Genomic DNA, 22,298 nt, shown 5'->3' on the forward strand with positions numbered 1-22,298 from the left:
CTTTTTTTTTTTTTTTTTTTTAAACAGTGACAGCGATAACCATTGAAACAAACTACTATGGGATTCCCCACCTTTTGATATCTTCAGATCAAGATGGTGTCTTTTTGGAAGATATGGCTTAGTGAAAAACAAATTATTGAGCTCATACAGGAGTAACTGGGTGAAATTAAATAGTCTATGATATACAGTATGTCAGACTAGATGACGCCTTAAAAACTCTATGAACCTATGACTATTCCTGTGCTTAAATCTTTGCAGGCCCAGGATATCTGAATGATGACCTTGTGTAAGTGTAAAAGTACAAGTAGGATCTAAAAAAGTACCTAACAGAATAACAGTATTTCTACTTATTTATCTTCCTCATTAAAACATAGTAAGCTATTTGCCTTTTTAAAAGTTACTAAACACTGGGGTGAGGATTTCAGTACTTCCCCACTATTCTGTATTACCTAAATAACTGTGTTCTTTAAAGTGCTGACTGATTTCTGTATCTAGCAAAAATAAAATTTCAACACAAGTACTAAAAACCTCTTTAAAATGGACTAATCTGAATCTTAAAAAAATGATCCAGGCAGGTAAGAACAATTATAATTACTAGTATTGCCCTCTGAAAATTAAAATTTTAATATACTCTAATGCCGAGAGTTGAATACACTCTACATTTCAGAAAGAATTAACCATACCATTTTAATATTTTACTCAATTCTTGTTTGAAATTAATGCAGCTATTTTGATTTGGAACAATATTATAGTTATATACTGTAGAAAAGGATAATTCACTCACATTAGAGGAAATTATGGTTAACAACAAATGCATAATCATGGAGAATTTCCAAGTTAAAAATAAATACAATTTACTGCTGATAGCGTGATCAACTTAATCTCCCTTAACAGCCTTCAAAATATTGAAAGCAGACACTATCAGAGAGCTATTTAAATATCCTTTTAATCCTGTAAATTGCACAGTATATGATTCTGCAAATGAATGAAGGTTGTAACGTAGATCAATTTCCAACTTCTTCAGCAGTACAACGAACCAGGTTTCCTCAATGTCACGTGGTCCCTTTGTCTTCCTCTCTGTTCTTAAGAGGAAGAAGGGAAATTATTATACATACAAGAATACTACACTTGGAAATATGTCAAAATTGGACTCTTGGAAGTTTTAGTAGCCTGCCTATTCCCAGAATGTAGCAGATGCATAGAATGTAGTGTATAAAAAAAATCAGTTACATGTAGCACACAACCGATCTCTGTCATTTGAAACATCAGCCTTGAGAGTGCCAAGTTTTGTATTTGCCACAGATCCAGTTTTTTTTCTTAACAATAAAACATAACAATGCTTCCATACCATTTTTCTGGAAGCTACAGAACTCTAAGAAACACTAGAAGTCACAAAAACAGCAATTTACGTTGCTGAGTAAAAAAAAAAAAAAATAATTCTAGGCCACAATTGTACCTCACCATTCCAGAGAGAGACAGTAACCTCATCCATCCACAGTAACAACTTGCAACCATTTTCTTAGAGTCAGCTAATCTGCCTTAAAAACTTTATTTTTGAAACCAAAAGTGGTCATCAAACTGCAATTTATCTTGAGGGAGAAGCAATCATGTGGTAACCAGTTCAATTCAGTTTTGACCATTATTCCACAGAGCTAATAGTTTGAAGTGGTACTATGAAAAATGGCATTGTTTGGATCTATGTTTGTGTTTAACATGACTTCCAGATCTAAATACTCCGTTTACAAATTTTGTTCTAGCTGCAAATTCAACCTGGAATCTAAGACTTAAGACTTTTCAAGCACCCTCACTAAAGGTTCTGCATCCCATATTAGGCCCTCTGTGGTACCTGTGCAACCCCAATTACCTTCATTGGGGTTGCGTAAGTAATACTGACTAGAGTTTAGTGAACAATTCTGTTAATATTGCTGAAGAAAGAATGTAGTATAGCTTAGGGATGCAGTTTCATACCTTTTGGAGCTTAGGACTGGATGTAACTACACACACCGACATGAAATGCAGCTATTTCTAGAGTGGAGGGTGGCAACAAGCCAGCACACAGCCTGCATCATCACAGTCCTATAATGAGGGAGGGATATTTCTGGCCAAAATAATCAGACTAAAACCCTTATTCTTGATAAAGGAACAGGAATATCTTTCACCTCCAAACAAAGCAGAAAGGATCCTCCCAACTCCACCCCATTTTTTTTTTTAGAAGTGTCATAAGGAAGCAGACTGCAAAATACTTAAATTAATGGCCTTGGAAGAATGATGGACTGAGCTGTCTCTGTCAGGATCTTAACCCCATACTTCCACAGAGATTTAGGTATTTTAAATTGAAGCTCAGACTATGTCATCCTCTTTATCATATATAAATGCCATTCTGAAAAATGGCTGAAAAAAGTCAGAGTTTAAAGCCAGGAGGAACCATCAGATCATCTAACATCACAGGACACCAACACCACCCACACACTAAAACCAACAACCAAAATTAGACCAAAGAATTACAGCCAACAGGAAACTAGACTATTATATGTCACAGGCAGAGAACAGGAAGGACAGGGGTGCAACCAGTGCCAGAGTCTCCTGCAATGGCAGCGAAATGATTAAATTAAATATGCCCAGATAATCTCAGCAAGTGACCAGCACTCCATGATGCAGGGGAAGGTGAAAAAACCCTAAGGGTCACAGCCAATCTGACCAATTCCTTCCCAACTCTACATATAGAAATCAGTTAGACCTCGGTATGTAAGCAAGAACCATCCAGCTGAGAGAACAAGCTTGGACCCACCTCAGAGCACGGACCCACCCCATCCAGTGTCCCATGTCCAGCCATGGGCATCTCTGATACTTCAGAGGAAAAAGAAAAACACCCACCAGAATACATCAGGGGCCAAGGGAAATCCCTTCCTGATCCTTACAGGCGACCAACTGAAGCCCTAAAGTATGAGCTTTTTGGAACATAAGATGTAAATTACAAGGGACCACCAGGGCTGCTGAGCCCTGCCCACATCATCATGAGCCACCCCATCGTACAATCCCATTCATAAATTTGTTCAGCTCTTTCAAAACTAATTATGTTACTTGCCCCACAACTTCTATTGGGAGGCTGTTTCAGAACCTGACCCCTCCTGATGGTCAGACAATTTCTCGTCATTTCCATCATGAATTTGCTCCCAGCCAATTTATATCCATTTGTTTCTGTGCCAACAGTATCCTTCAATTTATGTAGCTCTTTACCCTCCCTGCCCTGGAGTTTACAATTCCCTGACAAATGTCTTTATAAAGCACAGTCATATCCACTCTCAGCTTTCTTTTTGCTGAGCTCTTCTAGTCTTGTCTCAAACTACATGCTCTCCATTTCTCTTTGTAATAAGCTTTATACACAAAAAGTTAGAATTACAAGAATTGAGGTTCTAAAATTTCCATCGCTAGCTCAGACTGAAGGACTAAATTAGACAAAGCTGTGATATTTTCTAAACATTTATCTAAAAGGAAGGCATTTTATGTGTCTAAACAAAAATCCTGCAAACTTGCTTTCCAACCACGTCAGACAAAATAAGCCACTTCCATTAGGCTATCATGGATGAGAAGCATCAAAACATTATGAAAAAGTTACTTTTGTTTCAGATACATTCCCATTACCTTCTTGAGCTCAGCAAAACAGGAGAGCAGCAGACACAACTCACAGTCCCATGACCCCAGTTTTGCATTGTTCAGATTTTTCTTACAATACATCATTTTCTGTCCAATATGGATTTCCCTGATTTATTAAGTTCCCTGGCAGCTCTATAAACAGTTACAAATGTTTGTTCAGTTACAAATGTAATTCTTGGCATCTCACTGAGGTCCTGGGTCATTCAAAACAAAACAAGAGTATCTTCGCTATACAGATACTTTAAGAGTAAAAGGATCCCTTTCAAAGCTCAGTACAACAAATACACATTCTGAACAAACAAATTGTGTTAAATACCATATTTTTTCCTCTCAAACATTTATCTTAAGCATTTTATTAAAGAAAAATTTAAACCAAATATTGTGTGTATATATATTACATACACATACACATATCCTTCCTTCACTTAACTCAAAGCATCTTAAATATTTATGATGGAAGAGAAATACAATATTTTAGCTATGAATAATTTACACTGCTGATCTCAGAAGGATTCAATTAGGTATTTATATGAACTTTTATGCATAACCTCCTCATAAGGAGCTGTGTGATTCACAGAATATCATCCTCTTGAAAACTGAAACACTGCATTTAACGTTTCTGCCAAAGCATGTGCAGGAGACTATAAATTCCACATTCCATCACACTCACCAGACACACCTGCAATATCAAATATAACAGAATGAGTTAGAGAAGCCTCAACTTTGAATTTTGTTGCTTTTATCACCCTCTGTCACTGCATAAATATTTATTTATTCCTTAAAACTTTATAAAGAGAACACAGGCTCTTTAGAACATCTTACTCCTCCCAACCTGTAAGAACTATTGATTACTAATTGCATACGTAAAACAATATTAGGGAGTTTTTACAAATGCATACAGAACTTCATGTTAGTTAATGTATTATATTCCATTATATCAACCTGTGCAAAAGTCCAAGAAGAGGAGGCAAACATCAAATAGCGAACTAAAAATCCTACCCACTGGCGAACACTTCCCCCAATTTTAGCTTCCAAGCCTTTAAGTAAAAGTTTAAAAATTTTAGTATAAGAGTACAAAAAGTTCACATCTACATAGATATATGAGACAAAAGATGTTTTATAATCAAACTGTACAATTTCACACAGTGAAATCCACTATTTGTTACCATCCAATTTTTAAGTTCTCACCCATTTTGACTTTATAAATTACACCAGTGAGACAGCAAGGAGATAGCAAGCATCTATGCCCATGACAAGTCCTAGACCATCATGATGTCAGAGATAACTCAACCATTTACCACACTTATTCCACAGCTAATTTTGCATGCAACAGTTTTATTGGTTGTATGAGGAAGACTGCACAGACGGTGAATTACTTGGCTCAACTGCCACAGTTCTTCAAAACAATGCACACAACACAACCAGCATACACAATAACTCAAACACACAGAGCACCTCACTGCAGCATCTACCCATCATTTGCTCACCTGCAGAAATCCATACAACTCTCCCACCCAACACAACCCAAGCACCAATCAACACAACCACCCACAGAACACAATCAGCACACGTAATAACTCCAAACATCACTCAGAAGCCTAGAACGGCCATTGAGTCAGTGGCAAGCAATGAAAACAGCTACAAGCACGTCTGAGAGCTCTTTCTGTTCAGAATAGCACCAGGTTCAATCACCACTGAGATTCATGGCCTGTTACCATCTAATTTATTACTTCTCAGCATTTTTTTAAAAACACAGGGATTTAGGAGTTACATCCATGCAATAGCATGGGCTTTCTGCTGCTTTTATCAATTTTCTTTGGATGACTGAAAGAGGAAACCTCAGCTCCACAAGGGACAATCAATTTTATTAGTGGAATTTAGGAGTAGGATAGACGAAGTAGTTAGAGTCAGACAAACAAGTTGAACTTTTGAACTTCAGTAAAACTTGATTATAATTTTTACATAATTCTCCTCAATTGCTAAGCACCTTTTCACTTCCTAATTTTAGCCAGGATCACAACTGGAAGGAATAAAATACTGGAAGTCAGTATTCTCAACATCCTACCCAACCAGAACCAGGAAGTAGCAGAAAATGTATTACAAAGCTTATGCTCCCTAGATTTTTAGACCAGAAGATGTTCAGGTAAACTTCAGAACTTTTTAATGATGACCCAAACATCTGAACCAAAATGCTGGATAAATTGAAGAACGAACCATCTTGCAGTATTCCAGGGGAGGCAGAAACTTTGCATGAACCACAGCGGTGCAGAGGAAGGGATGGATTCAGATATGTTTTAGAAAGAGAGGCCTGTAGAGATGTTTTGGCCACTAACTGCGCCTTAAATAACAGGGATCTTAGCTCCTCCCTCTGATCTTGTGGAAGGTTCTCAATGCATGGCAACACCTTGCCCTAGTTCATATATCTGTAGTTTAAGAATACTGCCTGGTAATTGTAAATATGCATCTGGAGACCAGCTGAGGAATAGATCTTCCTGCCAAACAAACCAAGCTTTTTAGGGTCTTTTTTTCCCTAGGAGTCATCTTGGGAAGCCTCTGTTGCTTGGATCTTTCATGTTACTAACATTACTTGCAAAATTAATTCCATGCAAACGCCATGAAATTTAATACTTTGCCATTTACACTTGTGTGAATTTTCTAAAAAATAAAAATCATGATTCCCAAAGGGCCCTAGCTATAAAACATGCTTTTCAATCTTCTAGTCTTTCTTGTATCTCTTCTCTGAAACCTCTCCAATTTATCAGCAACCTTCTTCAATTGTGGACACCAGAACTGGACACATTATTCCAGAAGCAGTTACATCAATGCCACATAAAGATGTAAAAAACCCTCTCTACTCCTGCTTGAGATTTCCCTGTTTATGCATCCAAGGATTGCACTGGCCTTTTTGGCCACGGTGTTGCACTAAGCGCTCATGTTCAGCTAATTAACCACCATGACCCCCAAATCTTTTTCAGGATCACTGCTTCCCAAGAGAGTCTCTCCCTATTCTGTAAATCTGTCTTACATTATTTTTTTCTAGATGTATAACTTTATATTTAGCCATATTAAAATATATTATTGATTGCTTGTGCTCAGCTTACCAAGCGATCCAGATCACTATGTATCAGTGAGACATCCTCATTATTTACCACTCCACCAATTTTTGTTTCATCTGCAAACTTTATCAGTAATGATTTTATGTTCTCTTTTAGGTCATTAATAAAAATGTTAAACAGTATAGGGCCAAGAACCAATCTAAGCAGGACCCAACTAGAAACACCTGCTCAGTGACGATTCCCCATTTAGAATTATATTCAGAACTGTCAGCCAATGTTTAATTAATTTACTGTGTGTCATGTCAATGTTGTTTCATTTTCATTCTTTAAGCAAACTATTAAGTGGTACCAAGTCAAATACCATACAGAAATCTATTACATCAACACCATTATCATTATCAACCAAACTTGTAATCTCATCAAAGAAATATCGAGTTAGACACAATCTATTTTTCATAAGCCCATGTTAATAGGTATTAATTATATTACACTCCTTTAATTCTTTATTAATTGAGTCTCATATCAGCCATTCCATTATCTCACCCTGGCTCGATGTCAGACTAACAGGCCTATCACTACCTGGGTCACCCCATTTACCTTTTAAAATATTAGCACAACATTAGCTTTCTTCGAGTCTTGTGGAACCTCCCCATTGTTCCATAAGTTACTGAAAAGCAACATTAATGGTCTAGAGAGCTTCTTGGCTAACTCTTTTGAAACTTCTGAATTCAAGTTATTCGAACAAGCTGATTTAAAAATGTCTAACATTAGTAGCTGCTGTTTAACATCCTGGGATGGAAAGTGTTTCATCATCGTCAGATCATATGAATACATAATCGGTTCCTTCACCCTCAAATACAGAACAGACACATTTATTAAACACTTCTGCCTCTTATGCATTATTATTAATAATTCTACCATTTCCATCTAGTTATGGGCCAATATCATGGTTAGGATATGTGCCAGCAATGCCCCTCTGCCATGTACATTGGTCAAACTGGACAGTCTCTACGTAAAAGAATAAATGGACACAAATCAGATGTCAAGAATTATAACATTCATAAACCAGTCGGAGAACACTTCAATCTCTCTGGTCACGCAATCACAGACATGAAGGTCGCTATCTTAAAACAAAAAAACTTCAAATCCAGACTCCAGCGAGAAACTGCTGAATTGGAATTCATTTGCAAATTGGATACTATTAATTTAGGCTTAAATAGAGACTGGGAGTGGCTAAGTCATTATGCAAGGTAGCCTATTTCCTCTTGTTTTTTCCTACCCCCCCCCCCCGATGTTCTGGTTTAACTTGGATTTAAACTTGGAGAGTGGTCAGTTTGGATGAGCTATTACCAGCAGGAGAGTGAGTTTGTGTGTGTATGGGGGTGGGGGGGATGTGAGAAAACCTGGATTTGTGCTGGAAATGGCCCACCTTAATTATGCACCTTGTAGGGAGAATGGTCACTTTGGATGAGCTATTACCAGCAGGAGAGTGAGTTTGTGTGCGTGGTTTTTGGGAGGGGGGTGAGGGGGTGAGAGAACCTGGATTTGTGCAGGAAATGGCCCAACTTGATTATCATGCACATTGTGTAAAGAGTTGTCACTTTGGATGGGCTATCACCAGCAGGAGAGTGAATTTGTGTGGGGGGGTGGAGGGTGAGAAAACCTGGATTTGTGCTGGAAATGGCCCACCTGATGATCACTTTAGATAAGCTATTACCAGCAGGACAGTGGGGTGGGAGGAGGTATTTTTTCATATTCTCCGTGTATAAATAAAGTCTGCTGCAGTTTCCACGGCATGCATCCGATGAAGTGAGCTGTAGCTCACGAAAGCTCATGCTCAAATAAATTGGTTAGTCTCTAAGGTGCCACAAGTACTCCTTTTCTTTTTGCGAATACAGACTAACACGGCTGTTACTCTGAAACAGGATATTTTTTGTTCCTAATGTATTTAAAATACTCCTTCTTATTGTTCTTAACTCTGCTACCCATAGATTTCTCCTTGTGTCAGTTTTCTAAAATTCCAAGCTTTCTAATAATTTCTAAATGATTTTATGTATTCTAATTTATAAAACCCAGAACCTAAATGGGGATGGAGGTTGGACATGATGAAGGAGTGGAAATGGAGGACTGTCATTATTTGAGCCATCTCAACATTTTTTATTCAAATATAGCTAGAAACAGGGTCCACATTGCTTTGAATTCATATAATTGCTCTCTGTGACAATAAGCTATTCTTTCTTTGGCTGCTAACTCAGAAAGGTCTGAAAACCATTACACTACTCTGAATATAATACATGTTTGTTATCTAACAAATAATGTTAACAAAAAGCCAATTTGTATTTGAAAAAACTGTTGATCTCAATACTGGAAAAAATATGTTTCATTTAGTAAAACTTGTTGAATAATTATGCTATAGTTATCTTGCGTCTCTTAGTTCTTTTGTCACAATTGTGATCTAAATGTAGGGATAGTTGTTTTCTACCTAAAGTCTAAAAAACAAAAATTAAGTAAATACATACCTAGAAATCTGGCCCTTTGAAACAACAGTTAGCAACTTATCTGTGAGCAGAAATATTAAATAATTAAATGGCAAAGTAAAAGGTTTTGAAAAGTAACAGTAAGTATTGGCTTCTCAATACCAAGTATCTTTAAATAAAACTGCCTTGTTTTAAAGTACCTATAGTTATTAAGTCTATTAAGTAACTGAAAACCTATGCTATTGCATAGGTGTAATTAATAAAGTCACACATGTAAAAAAAAGCCAAAAATGGCTAAGAACTTAAAAATTGGATGGTAACAGACCACAAATCCCAGTGATGATTGAAGCTGGTGATATTCTCAACAAAAAAAAGCTTTCAACCATGCGTATGCCTGTTTCCATTGCTTCACACTGACTCAGACATTTTAGATTTCAGAGTGACATACAGTGACAGTCCTGGAATCTTATATAGATATCATGGATTAATTACCTGCCAAATGCCACATTTAACAAAGCAGTTTATTTTTAGAAGGCCAGCCACCATATTTTTACCAGTTAACTTCATTTTAAAGGGAAAAAAAATCCTCTATCACTTATCAGATGAAGTCCTTTTTTTGCTTTGGAAAGTAAATACACAAAAACATTTTTAGCCTATTATGGTCTATGCAAATTTCAGCACCAAGCACATTAGAAAGACCTAAAAACATACTACAGAATCTGTAAAAGAAATGCTAAAAATTCCTAACAACCCCAGTAAGTATAGTGAAAGACTATGTTTAGTACTGCCATTCACTTGCCCAGTAGTTATATATTCATAATTAGACTATAGGGGAGGTGCACCTGAGAGGTGATGAGCATTATGGGAGCAGGGAGAATGAATGGGGACAAGTGGAATGTTGAGTACATGAGAAGGGTGAGCAGCCATGTGGGGAAAGCTACTGGCGGCATGCACAAGAAAAGTAGGCAGGGGAACACTGCCTCTTCCCTGACTTTTCCACTCAGTGAACTGACATTGGCTCCCCATGGAAGAGAGTCACTGCTCCAAGTGAGGGCAGATCAGTTATAAGGAACTGCTGGTGTTCCCTCTCTTCCAAGGACCCACAGTCTTTTTCACTTCTCAAGTCTCTACTTCAGTCCATTTTCCCTCAATTCCCCTTGCCCCATATGACTCAGCATAGCTATTGCCACACCTTTATGCCCCTCAAAGTTCCACTCATGTCATGTCCACCATATGTATCCTTATAGCCTCTTGCCCACAAATCTGCTCACTCCTCACTTCCCCAGGCCCACGATCACTTCCTACGTCCCCAACCCAAACATATCTTCTCCAGAAATTTTTTGCACCAGTATCCCCCGTATACCAATCTACTGCCTCCCCTTTACTCACCAAACTTTGGTGTCCCCAATACCCTTGAATTCACCATGTCCACTTATTGACGATGTCCCCACCCACAGCCTCCCCAGCCCATTGGCAATACCACTTAATCTTCTATCACTACTGTGAAGTTCATGATAGATACCTTTGTTCAAAATTCTGAATTCCATCAATTCTCACTGGTGCTGCTTCCAATTACTCAAGAGGAAACTGAAACCCAACACTCTACCTTGGTAGATCTGAAGGTAGATAAAATGCCCTAAGGCCTAACTCTCCATCACTTGGGGCTACCTCTGAGGTACAGTAGAGCAGAACATGTACATGGGTGGGAGAGTTGTGAAACAAAATAAGAACAAATACTAGTAGTTGGAGACTAAGGGCAAAAACTTCAAATGTGCTTGCTCAAGAAACTCTGTATTCCCAATTTAAAATGTAAATACTGTTATGACCATGCACAAGTTGGGGTTTGAGCACACAACCCTGACATATATTCAGCATAAGGGTTTGTATGCACAATGTAGGCACTTTGTGGATAGCCAATTGTGTAAAAGTGTCAGGGGACATTCACTTTAATTTTTAGCGAAGTGATGTAGGGATAAGTCTAATGTACTTGTACCACATTGCAACACAATTAAAAATGGGTTGGTTCCATTGTTTTTTGTTTCACCTTTCTCTGTCCGAATATGCACAAACACACACACTCCCAATACACAGACCATGTGGTAGAAGAATGTCCAAGAGAATACTCAGCTTCAAAACTGATTTTTTAATTAACTAAATGACCTACAGTTTGACAACTTCTCTTGAATGTTGAGAAGGCTGCAAGAGGCTAAAGCACACTAAGCAAGACTAAGAAAGATAAACAGTATCTTCCGCAAAGTTCTAAATCATCATACCATTGGGAAGGAATTAGCATTAGGTAATTGTTTATTTCAAACAACATACTAAGCTGGGCACTGAACAAATTACCAAACAAAATTTAACAGACAAAAGACAGATACAAGCAAGTGTGACAACACTGGTTAGGTTATTTCTTTTAGAGACAAAAGATAAATTCAGGCTACAAAGGTAGGCAGAGGGTTCAATCTGTGCTACAACAATTAGAAAAACCACCTCAGAAAATGTTTACCAAGACAGAAAGCCTGTAAGAAAGTGAAAACATATCATGTGACATTTCAGTTTCCTAGATACTCGGTGAGAGTGTGCTTAAATAATCTAAGGAGCCAGAGAAACAAGGTGGGTGTGGTAATATATTTTATTGGACCAACTTCAGTTGGTGAGTGAGACAAGCTTTTGAGCCACACAGAGCTCTTTTTCAGATCTGGAAACAAGGTACTCTCAGCTAAACAATCTGTTCCAGCTGGCATTTTGCTGTGATGCTCGGAGTACCCTTCTGAACACCTGAAGAAGAGCCCACTATTAAAATATTTATTCCCCATGTAAGATCTTGAACTTCCTGTTCATGAAGTACAAGTTGGTGGTTGTGCTGGAGAAAAAAGTTTCTTGGATTAGAGAGGCAAGTAAAGACGTTACTGAGAATGAGAGAAGCTGAGGACTTCCTAAACAGCCAGGGTTGAGAAATATCAGTATATCAGATTCAAGGAAAAAAGGAACTGGTGAGACAGACACACACACAGAGGAGTCCTGGCAGTTTGTAATCACCAGAGGCAAAAGGTCACGGCAGCATTCTATGTGGCTGGAGATGGACAAAAAAGGGAAGGCGGTGGCCACCAAAGGAGGACCAGGAGGAATTTTACACAGCTAGAAGTTTCCAATCAATAGCATGTTCTCAACATGACAACTGTGGAAGAGACAACCTCTCAAGAGCCAGATGATTCAAGGGAATGGAGAGATGTACAGGACACAACTGTGGATGGCAGCTTGGCTACACCTGTATGAAAATCAAGCTTGAACACAGATCTCCAACATCCAAGAAAGACAGACTATACTTGTTAGGGATTCAATATTCAGAAGAATTGAAAGAACTTTCCGAAAGGGACAGGTGGACCACAGGAAGGTGTGCTGCCTTCCTGAAGCCAAGACACAAGACGTCACTCTAAGACTGACAATGCTTCTGGAGTTGATAGGCATGCATCCATCGCTGATGTTTCATATCATGTCGCAGGATATCTTAGTTTTACTACTCAGAAAGTATTACTCGTGTCGCAGGATATCTTAGTTTTACTACTTGTGTTTACTACTTAGTTTTACTACTCATTTTATTGGACCAACTTCAGTTGGTGAGTGAGACAAGCTTTTGAGCCACACAGAGCTCTTTTTCAGATCTGGAAACAAGGTACTCTCAGCTAAACAATCTGTTCCAGCTGGCATTTTGCTGTGATGCTCGGAGTACCCTTCTGAACACCTGAAGAAGAGCCCACTATTAAAATATTTATTCCCCATGTAAGATCTTGAACTTCCTGTTCATGAAGTACAAGTTGGTGGTTGTGCTGGAGAAAAAAGTTTCTTGAATTGGAGAGGCAAGTAAAGACGTTACTGAGAATGAGAGAAGCTGAGGACTTCTGCCCACACCAGACCCTACATGAACACTGAGCGCTACAGCGAGTATAATAAATACTCTAGCTAGTGACAAACTGGACAATTTATTAAGAGTTATAATATTCTTCTCTGGTGGAGATACAATCTTCTCCAAATATACTCACATTCATTTCAAGTTTTGTCATTATGTTGGGTTTCATTCTCTCTGGCTATATGTAATAGCCAGAGATGCCAGAGAAGAAAAGATTTTAATGGTTCCACAGAGTTGCAACATTTCAAGCTAACTTCCTTATTATGTTATTCATCAAACCACCCTCTGAGGAAATGAGAAGCTAATTCATTCAAATGACATTTATTTCAAAGCTTATACATTAGTTCTGCTGATTTTTCTTGTTAGAAACTCCATCTGGAAATATACTTCGAAGACAACAGAACAGCAATTTTTCAGGACTAATCTGCAACACAGTGTGATTCAAAAGAATGGAAATAAAATTGCTCTGAAGGTAGTTTTTCTCTGCTTTTTTGGACAACGGCTAAATCTCTAAGCAGCCAAGGTTTGAAAAACTATTCCCACACATACACCCAAAGAAACTCTAAGAAGCCACCCAAAGCTTCTCTTAATTTTAGTTCTCATAGTCTCCCAAATACTATTTTCATACTTGCCACTGATTAATACAGTACCTGATTTCAAAATGCAGTTATCACATTATCCTTTGGCCACTGTGAAAACTAATAAGCTTATCCAAGATTTGGGGCTATATTCCATAATCACATTTTCGTTCCAATTGTTGCCTTAAAACACACAGGCTTTATACACAGGCCTGGAATGCAGTCTTGGTGCTTCCCTTTATTAAACTTCAAGAAACTCCCAGTAACAATAGCATCACACTGATGAAATGATCTTATGACACAGCAAAGACTGGATGAACAAGTTGTAGGAGATTCTTTACTGTATAACCTTTGCCAAGAAATATACTACCAAGACCTAATTTTGCACTCAGTTACACCCATGCACTTAGCTTGCAAAGTTTAGCCCCTGCTTTCTCAAATAAGATGACATCTTGATGTTAGATGAAAAAAATCTCAGAGACTCTTGCAGTCTGTGTGTATAGGGGAAGGTATATGAGGGGGGAACATATACTCTATACATACCACCGCTACACTTACAAAATCATGACATAGCTTTTTAAGACCAGAAAAAGAAGAAAGACAGCTTTGTGCCAACCTTACCTGGCAGATCTAATTTACCAATGAAGTACTTTGATACTATATATTACCTGCTGATCAGCACTAGAGAAAACCCCCAACACAGGAATATATGTTTAGGATTGTCAAGGTTTTTAACTCTTTGGCAACAAATTTAGAGCAATAAAATGTATACTTTGCACTTTCAACCATCAGTAAGGTTCCTGTAAAATTATGTTTGTTACAGTGCATAGGTAGCTAACAATTCATAATTGCTTGTACTCACCTGTAAACATTTTTGTCACAGTTTTACTCTGCTTGCGAGCAGAGCAGAGGAGGAGCAACCAAGGAGGGAAGAACTCGTAGTGATCAGCTAAAAGCTCTGCAATAGTTCCAGATATGCCCGTAGAAGTCTGTTCACCTTCTGCAACATTACAACCCTCATCAATCGAATCTACAAGCAGAAAGAGGCTCTGCTGGGGGGGCTTCATCCCCAAAAGTGGAAGCAGAATGCACCTGTAAGAATTATTAAACAAAACAAAATAAAAAAATCAATATTCTAAATATATTGCGCAACACACAAGTTATTGTAATAGTCATTCATGTCAAAGTGACAACCTTTTAAAAGTACACTACCATTTTTAAAACTATCTGAGGAAAGGATTTTAGACGGTTACTTTTAATTGAGAATATACTGTCGTAGACTAAGGTTTTTATTAAATAAAGGTATTCTGAATAAAGGCAATCTGATCAATTAGTGATGTTCATCTTGACTAAGCAATGCTAGTGTTCTGGCAACATCAGTAAATTACAATTTATGAAAAGCATATACATTTTTCAAGGGCCCTTAGAAGAATTTTAGCTTACAAACTACGTTTCTCTGTTCAAAGTTTAGAAAGTTCACTAACATTGTGTACCAACTAATATTAAGTACTTTTTATCACAAACTACGCGTGAGTGATGATGGTGAAAAGTCTCAAATAAGAAAAAAAGCATACCTGAGCCTTCTAAGTTGTCAGTGTTATATACTTTACAAAAAGTTTAGTTTTATAAAGAACCATGATCCTATATTTATATTTCATGCTGTCAAGACGAAAAATAATTTAACCCAGGTGTGCTATAGTCATTTTGGTGGTGTATTTCCTTGGGATAATGAAATTGTAGTTTTTTCATTCCTACTCAAGTGGCAAAGATCCCAAGGCTGTGGAACTGAATTCGCAACAATGATTCCTGAGCGTGCAAGAGTCCACATTAGTGGATCCAATTGTAGGATTTAGGCCTAAATATATTGTAAATAATAAATTCTCTAAAAACATCTAAGGCAACCAGATTTAAATGTATTTAACATTGTTCTCATACTGAATGGCATTATTAAAAAACCATGTATACTCCACTTTAAAATACAGCCTACCTTTGCATTTATGTGTATTTGTTTACAGTCACTAGTACACAAACTATACTTCATAATTGCTAGAATGTAACTATTTATTCAGCACTTCCATTCTACATCACAAAGACAGGTTAAAAATTTCCAAGCACCTGAATGATGCAGGAGCTTAAGATCTACAGATTACCAACGGAACTGAAGCACTTAAGTGCCTAAACTGCTTTTGACAATTCAATTTTACAGTGAAAAAATTCTGAACAGGATGCTGAGATATATCACTGTGATGGGTTAGGATCATGTAAGTACCGAGATCGATTAGATGTTTACATACTTTTGTAGGTTTGCTCTTTTGGTACATCCCCTAGGTAAATAAGTCATATGACTATTATAAGTCCAGTTTCAAAAGGTAGATCCTTTCATTTGTTTTACTAAATGAATTTAACTTGTAAACGTTTTAACTAAAATTTAATGATTAGTTGCCATGCAAATTAAAATATAGCGAACTCCTTCCCACTAATGGGGAAACACTGCCCTCTTTTCAGATGTGAAGAGTCTCCCTTAGCAGTACTGAAGTGGTTTTCCTCTTGAGAAGGTATGGCGGGGGGAGGAGATGGATGAGAAAAAGAGTAAAAAGAGAGGCTGTGAAAGAAGCATCAGTTCCTGCACAGCGTGGTAGCATGTTCCACCAGATTTCAATGTGTGTTAGTGCACTACACTACCAAAAATACTCCTACGGAAAAGCAAGTAGTACAAGATTATACAGTATACACCTTTTTCTCTCATACTTTCAGTATATTTAACATTAAATTAACTTTTAATTCTCCCCTACCTTTTATCAGGTTCCCAGGGATTACGTGGAACAACTTCTCTAACCCTTCCTATCCACCAAAAACTCAGCTGCCCTTTCAGAAGCATTTAGTTGCCCAAATGTTACTTCCAAATAAAGTAAGTAACTTTTAAATACGTTGGAAGCGTAAAACAGCTACCAATTTACAGAAAAGAAATTAAAGTAGCTAGAGGATCAAAATTATTGCTTTAAGGGATGCCAAGCTCCCAGAGAAAGAAGACAGATACCCATATTCTACTACCTCTGTCCCAAAATACTGCCTCTTCCCTGTCAGTTATTTATGTATGTTTCATTGGTGGATGAAATTTTTGCACTGGATCTTTTTCTATCAAAACATTTTTTCTTCTCATGTAGTTCTCTGTGTGAAGTTAGTTTTACATTTCAAAGTAATGTGTCATATCTGAAATTAATTGATAGTAATGGCTCCAGTTTTTAAATGATAAAAAACCCCATTCTAATTCAAAGCAACATAAAAAAACAAAAAGAAAAATGCAAGTGATCTTTTCAAGACACAGTACAAGTGTATCTGGGTTTCTCATAGTTTCCTTTTTAATATTCACTTATTGTGAACACAACTAAATAGAATTATCAAGTTTCATGTTTGGGAGGGGGGAGAAGTCTTCACTTATTTTGTTTGATAAACATTATTTTATTTCTGAATCTTAACCTAATTTAAATTCCACCAGAAAAAAAAAAAAGTGATGAATTACAGTGTGAGTTGCAACCAGTCCTCCAAGGTTAAAGGATCATAGCAGAAGAAGAGCAAGTAGTAAAGGAACCATTTATTACCCCCTCTTTTCAAAATGAGCTTACAAACCACTTGCTAACCTCCTCTTCTACCAGTGTGATGACCTCAGGCCTATGCAACAGATTCTTCAATCAGAAAGCTGTTCACAGAGTGAAATAATGCCTGAAAAACAGGCTTTTTTTTAGAACAATTTATTCTGTTTTTCAAGAAGAATGAACTGTGATTCTTCATCCCTTCTTGTTTCAGGTCAATGCAGACACAGTAATATGTCTGGAAGAAAGAGAATATGTAATTGTACTAAAGTGACCTAAGAAGAGTTTTGGCAGGGGAAAAATATGATCCCTAGACATTACACACACTTTCAAAACAGAGATGCAGTAAGATGGTGGCTGAATTTTCAGAGAACATTCATGAATGCAATACTCAGATTTCAGACACTATTCATTTTTACTTCTATATAACTTATGCACTTAATTTTTTTTCAAGTGCATATTAAAAATTCATTAATTCAATGCAGAATTAACACAACTTCTCAAAACCTAGTGTGCAAATGTATATAATTACTAGGGCTGTCAATTAATCGCAGTTAACTCACGTGATTAACTAAAAAAAATTAATCACAGTTTTAATTGCACTGTTAAACAACAGAATACCAATTGTAATTTATTAAATATTTTGGATGTTCTTCTACATTTTCATATATATTGTATTCTGTGTTGTAACTGAAACCCAAATGTATATTATTTTTTATTACAAACATCTGCATTGTAAAAATGATAAACAAAATAGTATTTTTCAATTCACCTCATACAAGTACTGTAGTGTAATCTCTTTATCCTGAAAGTGCAACTTACAAATGTAGATTTTTTTTGTTATGTAAATGCACTCAAAACAAAACAATGTAAAACTTCAAAGCCTACAAGTCCACTCGGTCCTACTCCTTGTTCAGCCAATTGCTAAGACAAAGAAGTTTGTTTACATTTACAGGAGATAATGCTGCCCTTTTCTTATTTACAATGTCACCTGAAAGTGAGAACAGGCATTTGCACGGCCCTTTTGTAGCTGGCACTGCAAGTGCCAAATATGCTAAACATTCATGTGCCCCTTCATGCTTCGGCCTCCATTCCAGAGGACATGCTTCCACGCGGATGATGCTCGTTAAAAAAAAAGTGTTAATTAAATTTGTGACTGAACTCCTTGGGGGAGAACTGTATGTCCCCTGCTCTGTTTTACCCACATTCTGTCATATATTTCATGTTATAACAGTCCCGGATGATGACCCAGCATGTGTTGTTTATTTTAAGAACACTTTCACTGCAGATTTAACAAAATGCAAAGAAGGTACCAATGTGAGATATCTATAGATAGCTACAGCACTTGACCCAAGGTTTCGAACCACCAAAAAACTTTTAACCTAGCAGTTAGAGACCTCACTGAGGATGAGCGGTTCGAATCCATTTTTGTCTGTCTTCTACCTCTCAGGAAAGTCCCTAAAGAACTGGGTTATAGGTAAGCTTGGCAAAGTTTCATTTTTTATTTTTTAAAATATTTGATCATATCTGCTTTTAAGTTCCACCCCCCCAATTTTTATTTAACTATTTAAATTTTCTTAGCGGCATAAAATTACAGAGAGTCAGACAATATTATTTAATGACAGTAGATGTTGAGATTCAAAAAGTTAAAACTGTATAATCATTTAAACAAATTTTCAACATCCCATGTCAAAATATACAAAGTAAGTAGCCTTAATTCAAACTTTAATAAGTTCTCAAGTAGCATTTTTCTTTCTTTGGTATTTGTAAATTTTGATCATCTCTGGAAATATTTTTCCATCAGTTTGTATGTGTACAATGATATCAACATTTAGATAAAAATCTAATCAACAAATTTAGTTATAGGGTATTCGGTGGTGGGTCTTTCTCAATCCCCCCTGTTGAAACTGTTGCACTTTGTACAAAAAATTAATATTCACTGGAACAGGGACTCGAACTTGGGTCTCCCACATTCTAGGTGAATGACTCTATAGCCAGCAGTTAGGGTATTCTCACTCTCTCTAGCCAATTATTTATACAACATGGAACAGTGGATTTGGGTTAAGTGCATAAACACAGGAGAGGGTTCACAGCTGGGAAACCTGAGAAGAGTTAGGCACTCAGCAACTTTTGGCTCTCCTCACCATTTCCTACTGGCTCACTTAGATGGCTTCCTGCTCATCTTGCTGGCTTTTGTGAATACCACTCTTAGGTGTCTAAAACATTCCATACCTGAAGAAGCTAATTTAGGACTAAGGATTCCACTAGGCAGTAAGGTGCCTAAACTTGGCTACTGTAATGCTAAGCTAAATTCCCCCAGTAGATCTAGCCTGCAAAATCACTAAGTACATACCAGCTAAAGTTACAGAGCAAAACTTTTTCTGTTTGGCCGCTGGTATACAATTCCCTCAAATGCATGCAATATAGCTATAAAACAAACCCAGGTTTGTAATTTCTTGTGGACTGTAGGCCATTTGGAGGAAATCTCTCTGGGTGCATTTATTTTGGCTATGGTTATAGTTGTGGCTTTAAGGTTTCTCTCAGCAATTATTTTGTTTTTGCACTGGTAAAATCCCCTTGCTACATCTGCTGTAGGCAAACACTACAACTAAGTGAAATGATAATATTTTACTTACTTAGCGATATGCCAAATTTCCAGTTAGCCCAAAGGAAAGCACAATACATAAGAACACAAGAATGGTCATACTGGGTCAAATCAATGGGTCATCTAGCCCAGTATCCTGTCTTCCAACAGTGGACAGTGACAGATGCTTCAGAGGGAATGAACAGAACAGGGCAATTTATTAAGTGATCCATCCCGTCATCCAAGCCCAGCTTCTGGCAATCAGAGGTTTAGGGACACTCAAAGCATGATGTTGCATCCCTGACCTTCTTGCCTAATAGCCATTGATGGACCTGTCCTCCATGAATTTATCTAATTATTTTTTGAACCCAGTTATACTTTTGGCCTTCACAACATCCCCTGGAAATTAGGTCCACAGTTTCACTGTGTGTTGTTTGAAGAAGTAATTCCTCATGTTTGTTTTAAACTGCTGCCTATTGCATTCGGTGACCCCTTGTCGTGTTATGTGAAGGGATAAAAACCACTTCCTAGTTCACTTTCTCCACACCCTTCATGATTTTATAGACCTCAGTTTTATCTCCCCTTTACTCATCTTTTTCTAAGATGAACTGTCCTAATCCTTTTAATCTCTCTTCATAGGGAAGTTGTTCCATACCCCTAATCAATTTTGTTGTCCATTTCCCAATATATCTTTTTTTGAGATGGGGCAACCAGTACTGCACATAGTATTCAAGGTATGGGCATGCCATGGATTCATAGAGCAGCACTATGATATTTTTGGTCTTATTATCTATCCCCTTCCTAATGGTTCATAACATTTTATTAGCTTTTTTGACTGATGCTGCACATCGAGCAGATGTTTTCAGAGAACTATCCATGATGACTCCAAGATCTCTTTCTTGAGAGGTAACAGCGAATCTAGAATCCACCATTTTGTGTGTATAGTTTGCACATTTTCCAATATGCATTACTTTTCACGTATCAACACTGAATTTCATCTGCCATTTACCTGCCCAGTCACCCAATTTGTGAGATTCCTCTGTAACTCTTCCCAGTCATCTTTGGACTTATCTCGAGTAATTTTGTATCATCTGCAAATTTTGCTACCTCACTGTTTACCCACTTTTCCAGATCATTTATGAATATGTTGAAGAGCACTGGTCCCATTACAGATCCTTGTAGAACCCCACTGACCATTTATTTCTACCATTTGTTTCCTATCTAGTTACTGATCCATGAGGACCTTCCGTCTTAGCTGACCGCTTACAAGCCTTTGGTGTCAGACACGGTTAAAGGTTTTCTGAAAGTCCAGGTACATTATTTCCATTGGATTATCCTTCCCATGTGCTTGTTAACCCTCTCAAGGAATTCTAATAGATTGGTGAAGCATGATTTCCCTTTTCAAAGCTGTGTTGACTCTTCCCCAACATGCTGTGTTCATCCATCTGTCTGATAATTCTGTTCTTCCTGATGGTTTCACCTAATCTGCCTGATACTGAAGACAGATTTACGGGCCTGTCATTGCCAAGATCGCCTCTGAAGCCTTTCTAAAAAATTGGCATTAAATTAGTATCCTCCACTGATCTAGCACAGAGGCCAATTTACAAACCAGAGTGTGTAATTCTGAAACATCATATCCGAGTTCCTTCAGAACGCTTGGATGAATACCATTTTGTCCTGGTGACTTATTACTGTTTAGTTTATCAATTTGTTTCAAATCCTCCTTTACCAACACCTCAATCTGGGACAGTTCCTCAGATCTGTCACCTAAAAGGATGGCTCAGGTGTAGATCTCTCCCCCACATCCTCTGCAGTGAAGACTGATGCAAATAATTCATTTAGCTTCTCGCAAAATGAGGCCCCATTCTCAGTTGTCCTAAACACCATTAATGACTGAGAACTTCCAGTGATGATTTCTAGAAGCACAGCATAAAATTTAGTGGAGCTCACAGGAAGCAGAACTTAGGGAAATATATGCTTTCTTGTAGTGGTAGGGCCATTGGGAGTATTTTGCAAGTAACCAGATTTCCTTTTCCTACTTATAATATGTAGAGAAGACAACTAAAATATGACTATAGTAACCACATCGTAGCTGAAAATTCTTTCCTCATGCCCGTTAGAGGGCTGGAGAAGGTTGCTTATCTTCTTATATTTACAAGCAGGACATGTTTGCTTTATGGTGGATGTGTAATATGATCACTTTACATAACCTGTCACTTTGATTTCCAGCTCCTTCTTTTCTGGATCTTCCACAGTGGCACTGATTTTGTCACACAAATTAAGATCTATACCTCAGATGACTAAAATAATTTACACTAAATTATCATTACTTTTTCTTTCATGGTTGTTTTCAACTAGCTTCTAAATATCCCCTTGAATCTCTCATGTTGGCTCAGGGAAATTAGGATTAACTAGATTTTTGAAAAACCTCAGTTAAAAAATATTTTAATGT

At 37.4% G+C, this 22,298-nt stretch overlaps 1 protein-coding gene across 2 annotated transcripts in view; it reads right to left on the minus strand.

Moving 5' to 3' along the window:
• ANKRD50 (ankyrin repeat domain containing 50) overlaps window positions 1-22,298 on the minus strand; it is a 49,495-nt gene that overhangs the window by 10,253 nt on the left and 16,944 nt on the right. For both annotated transcript variants that reach the window (XM_084625813.1, XM_084625814.1), the window contains one exon: window positions 14,535-14,764. In XM_084625813.1, coding sequence (XP_084481939.1) covers window positions 14,535-14,764 — 230 coding nt within the window. The remainder of the gene's footprint in view (window positions 1-14,534; window positions 14,765-22,298) is intronic.

This window comes from Lepidochelys olivacea (assembly GCF_965140295.1).
Source record: "Lepidochelys olivacea isolate rLepOli2 genome assembly, chromosome: 4".
Lineage (NCBI taxonomy): Eukaryota > Metazoa > Chordata > Testudines > Cheloniidae > Lepidochelys > Lepidochelys olivacea.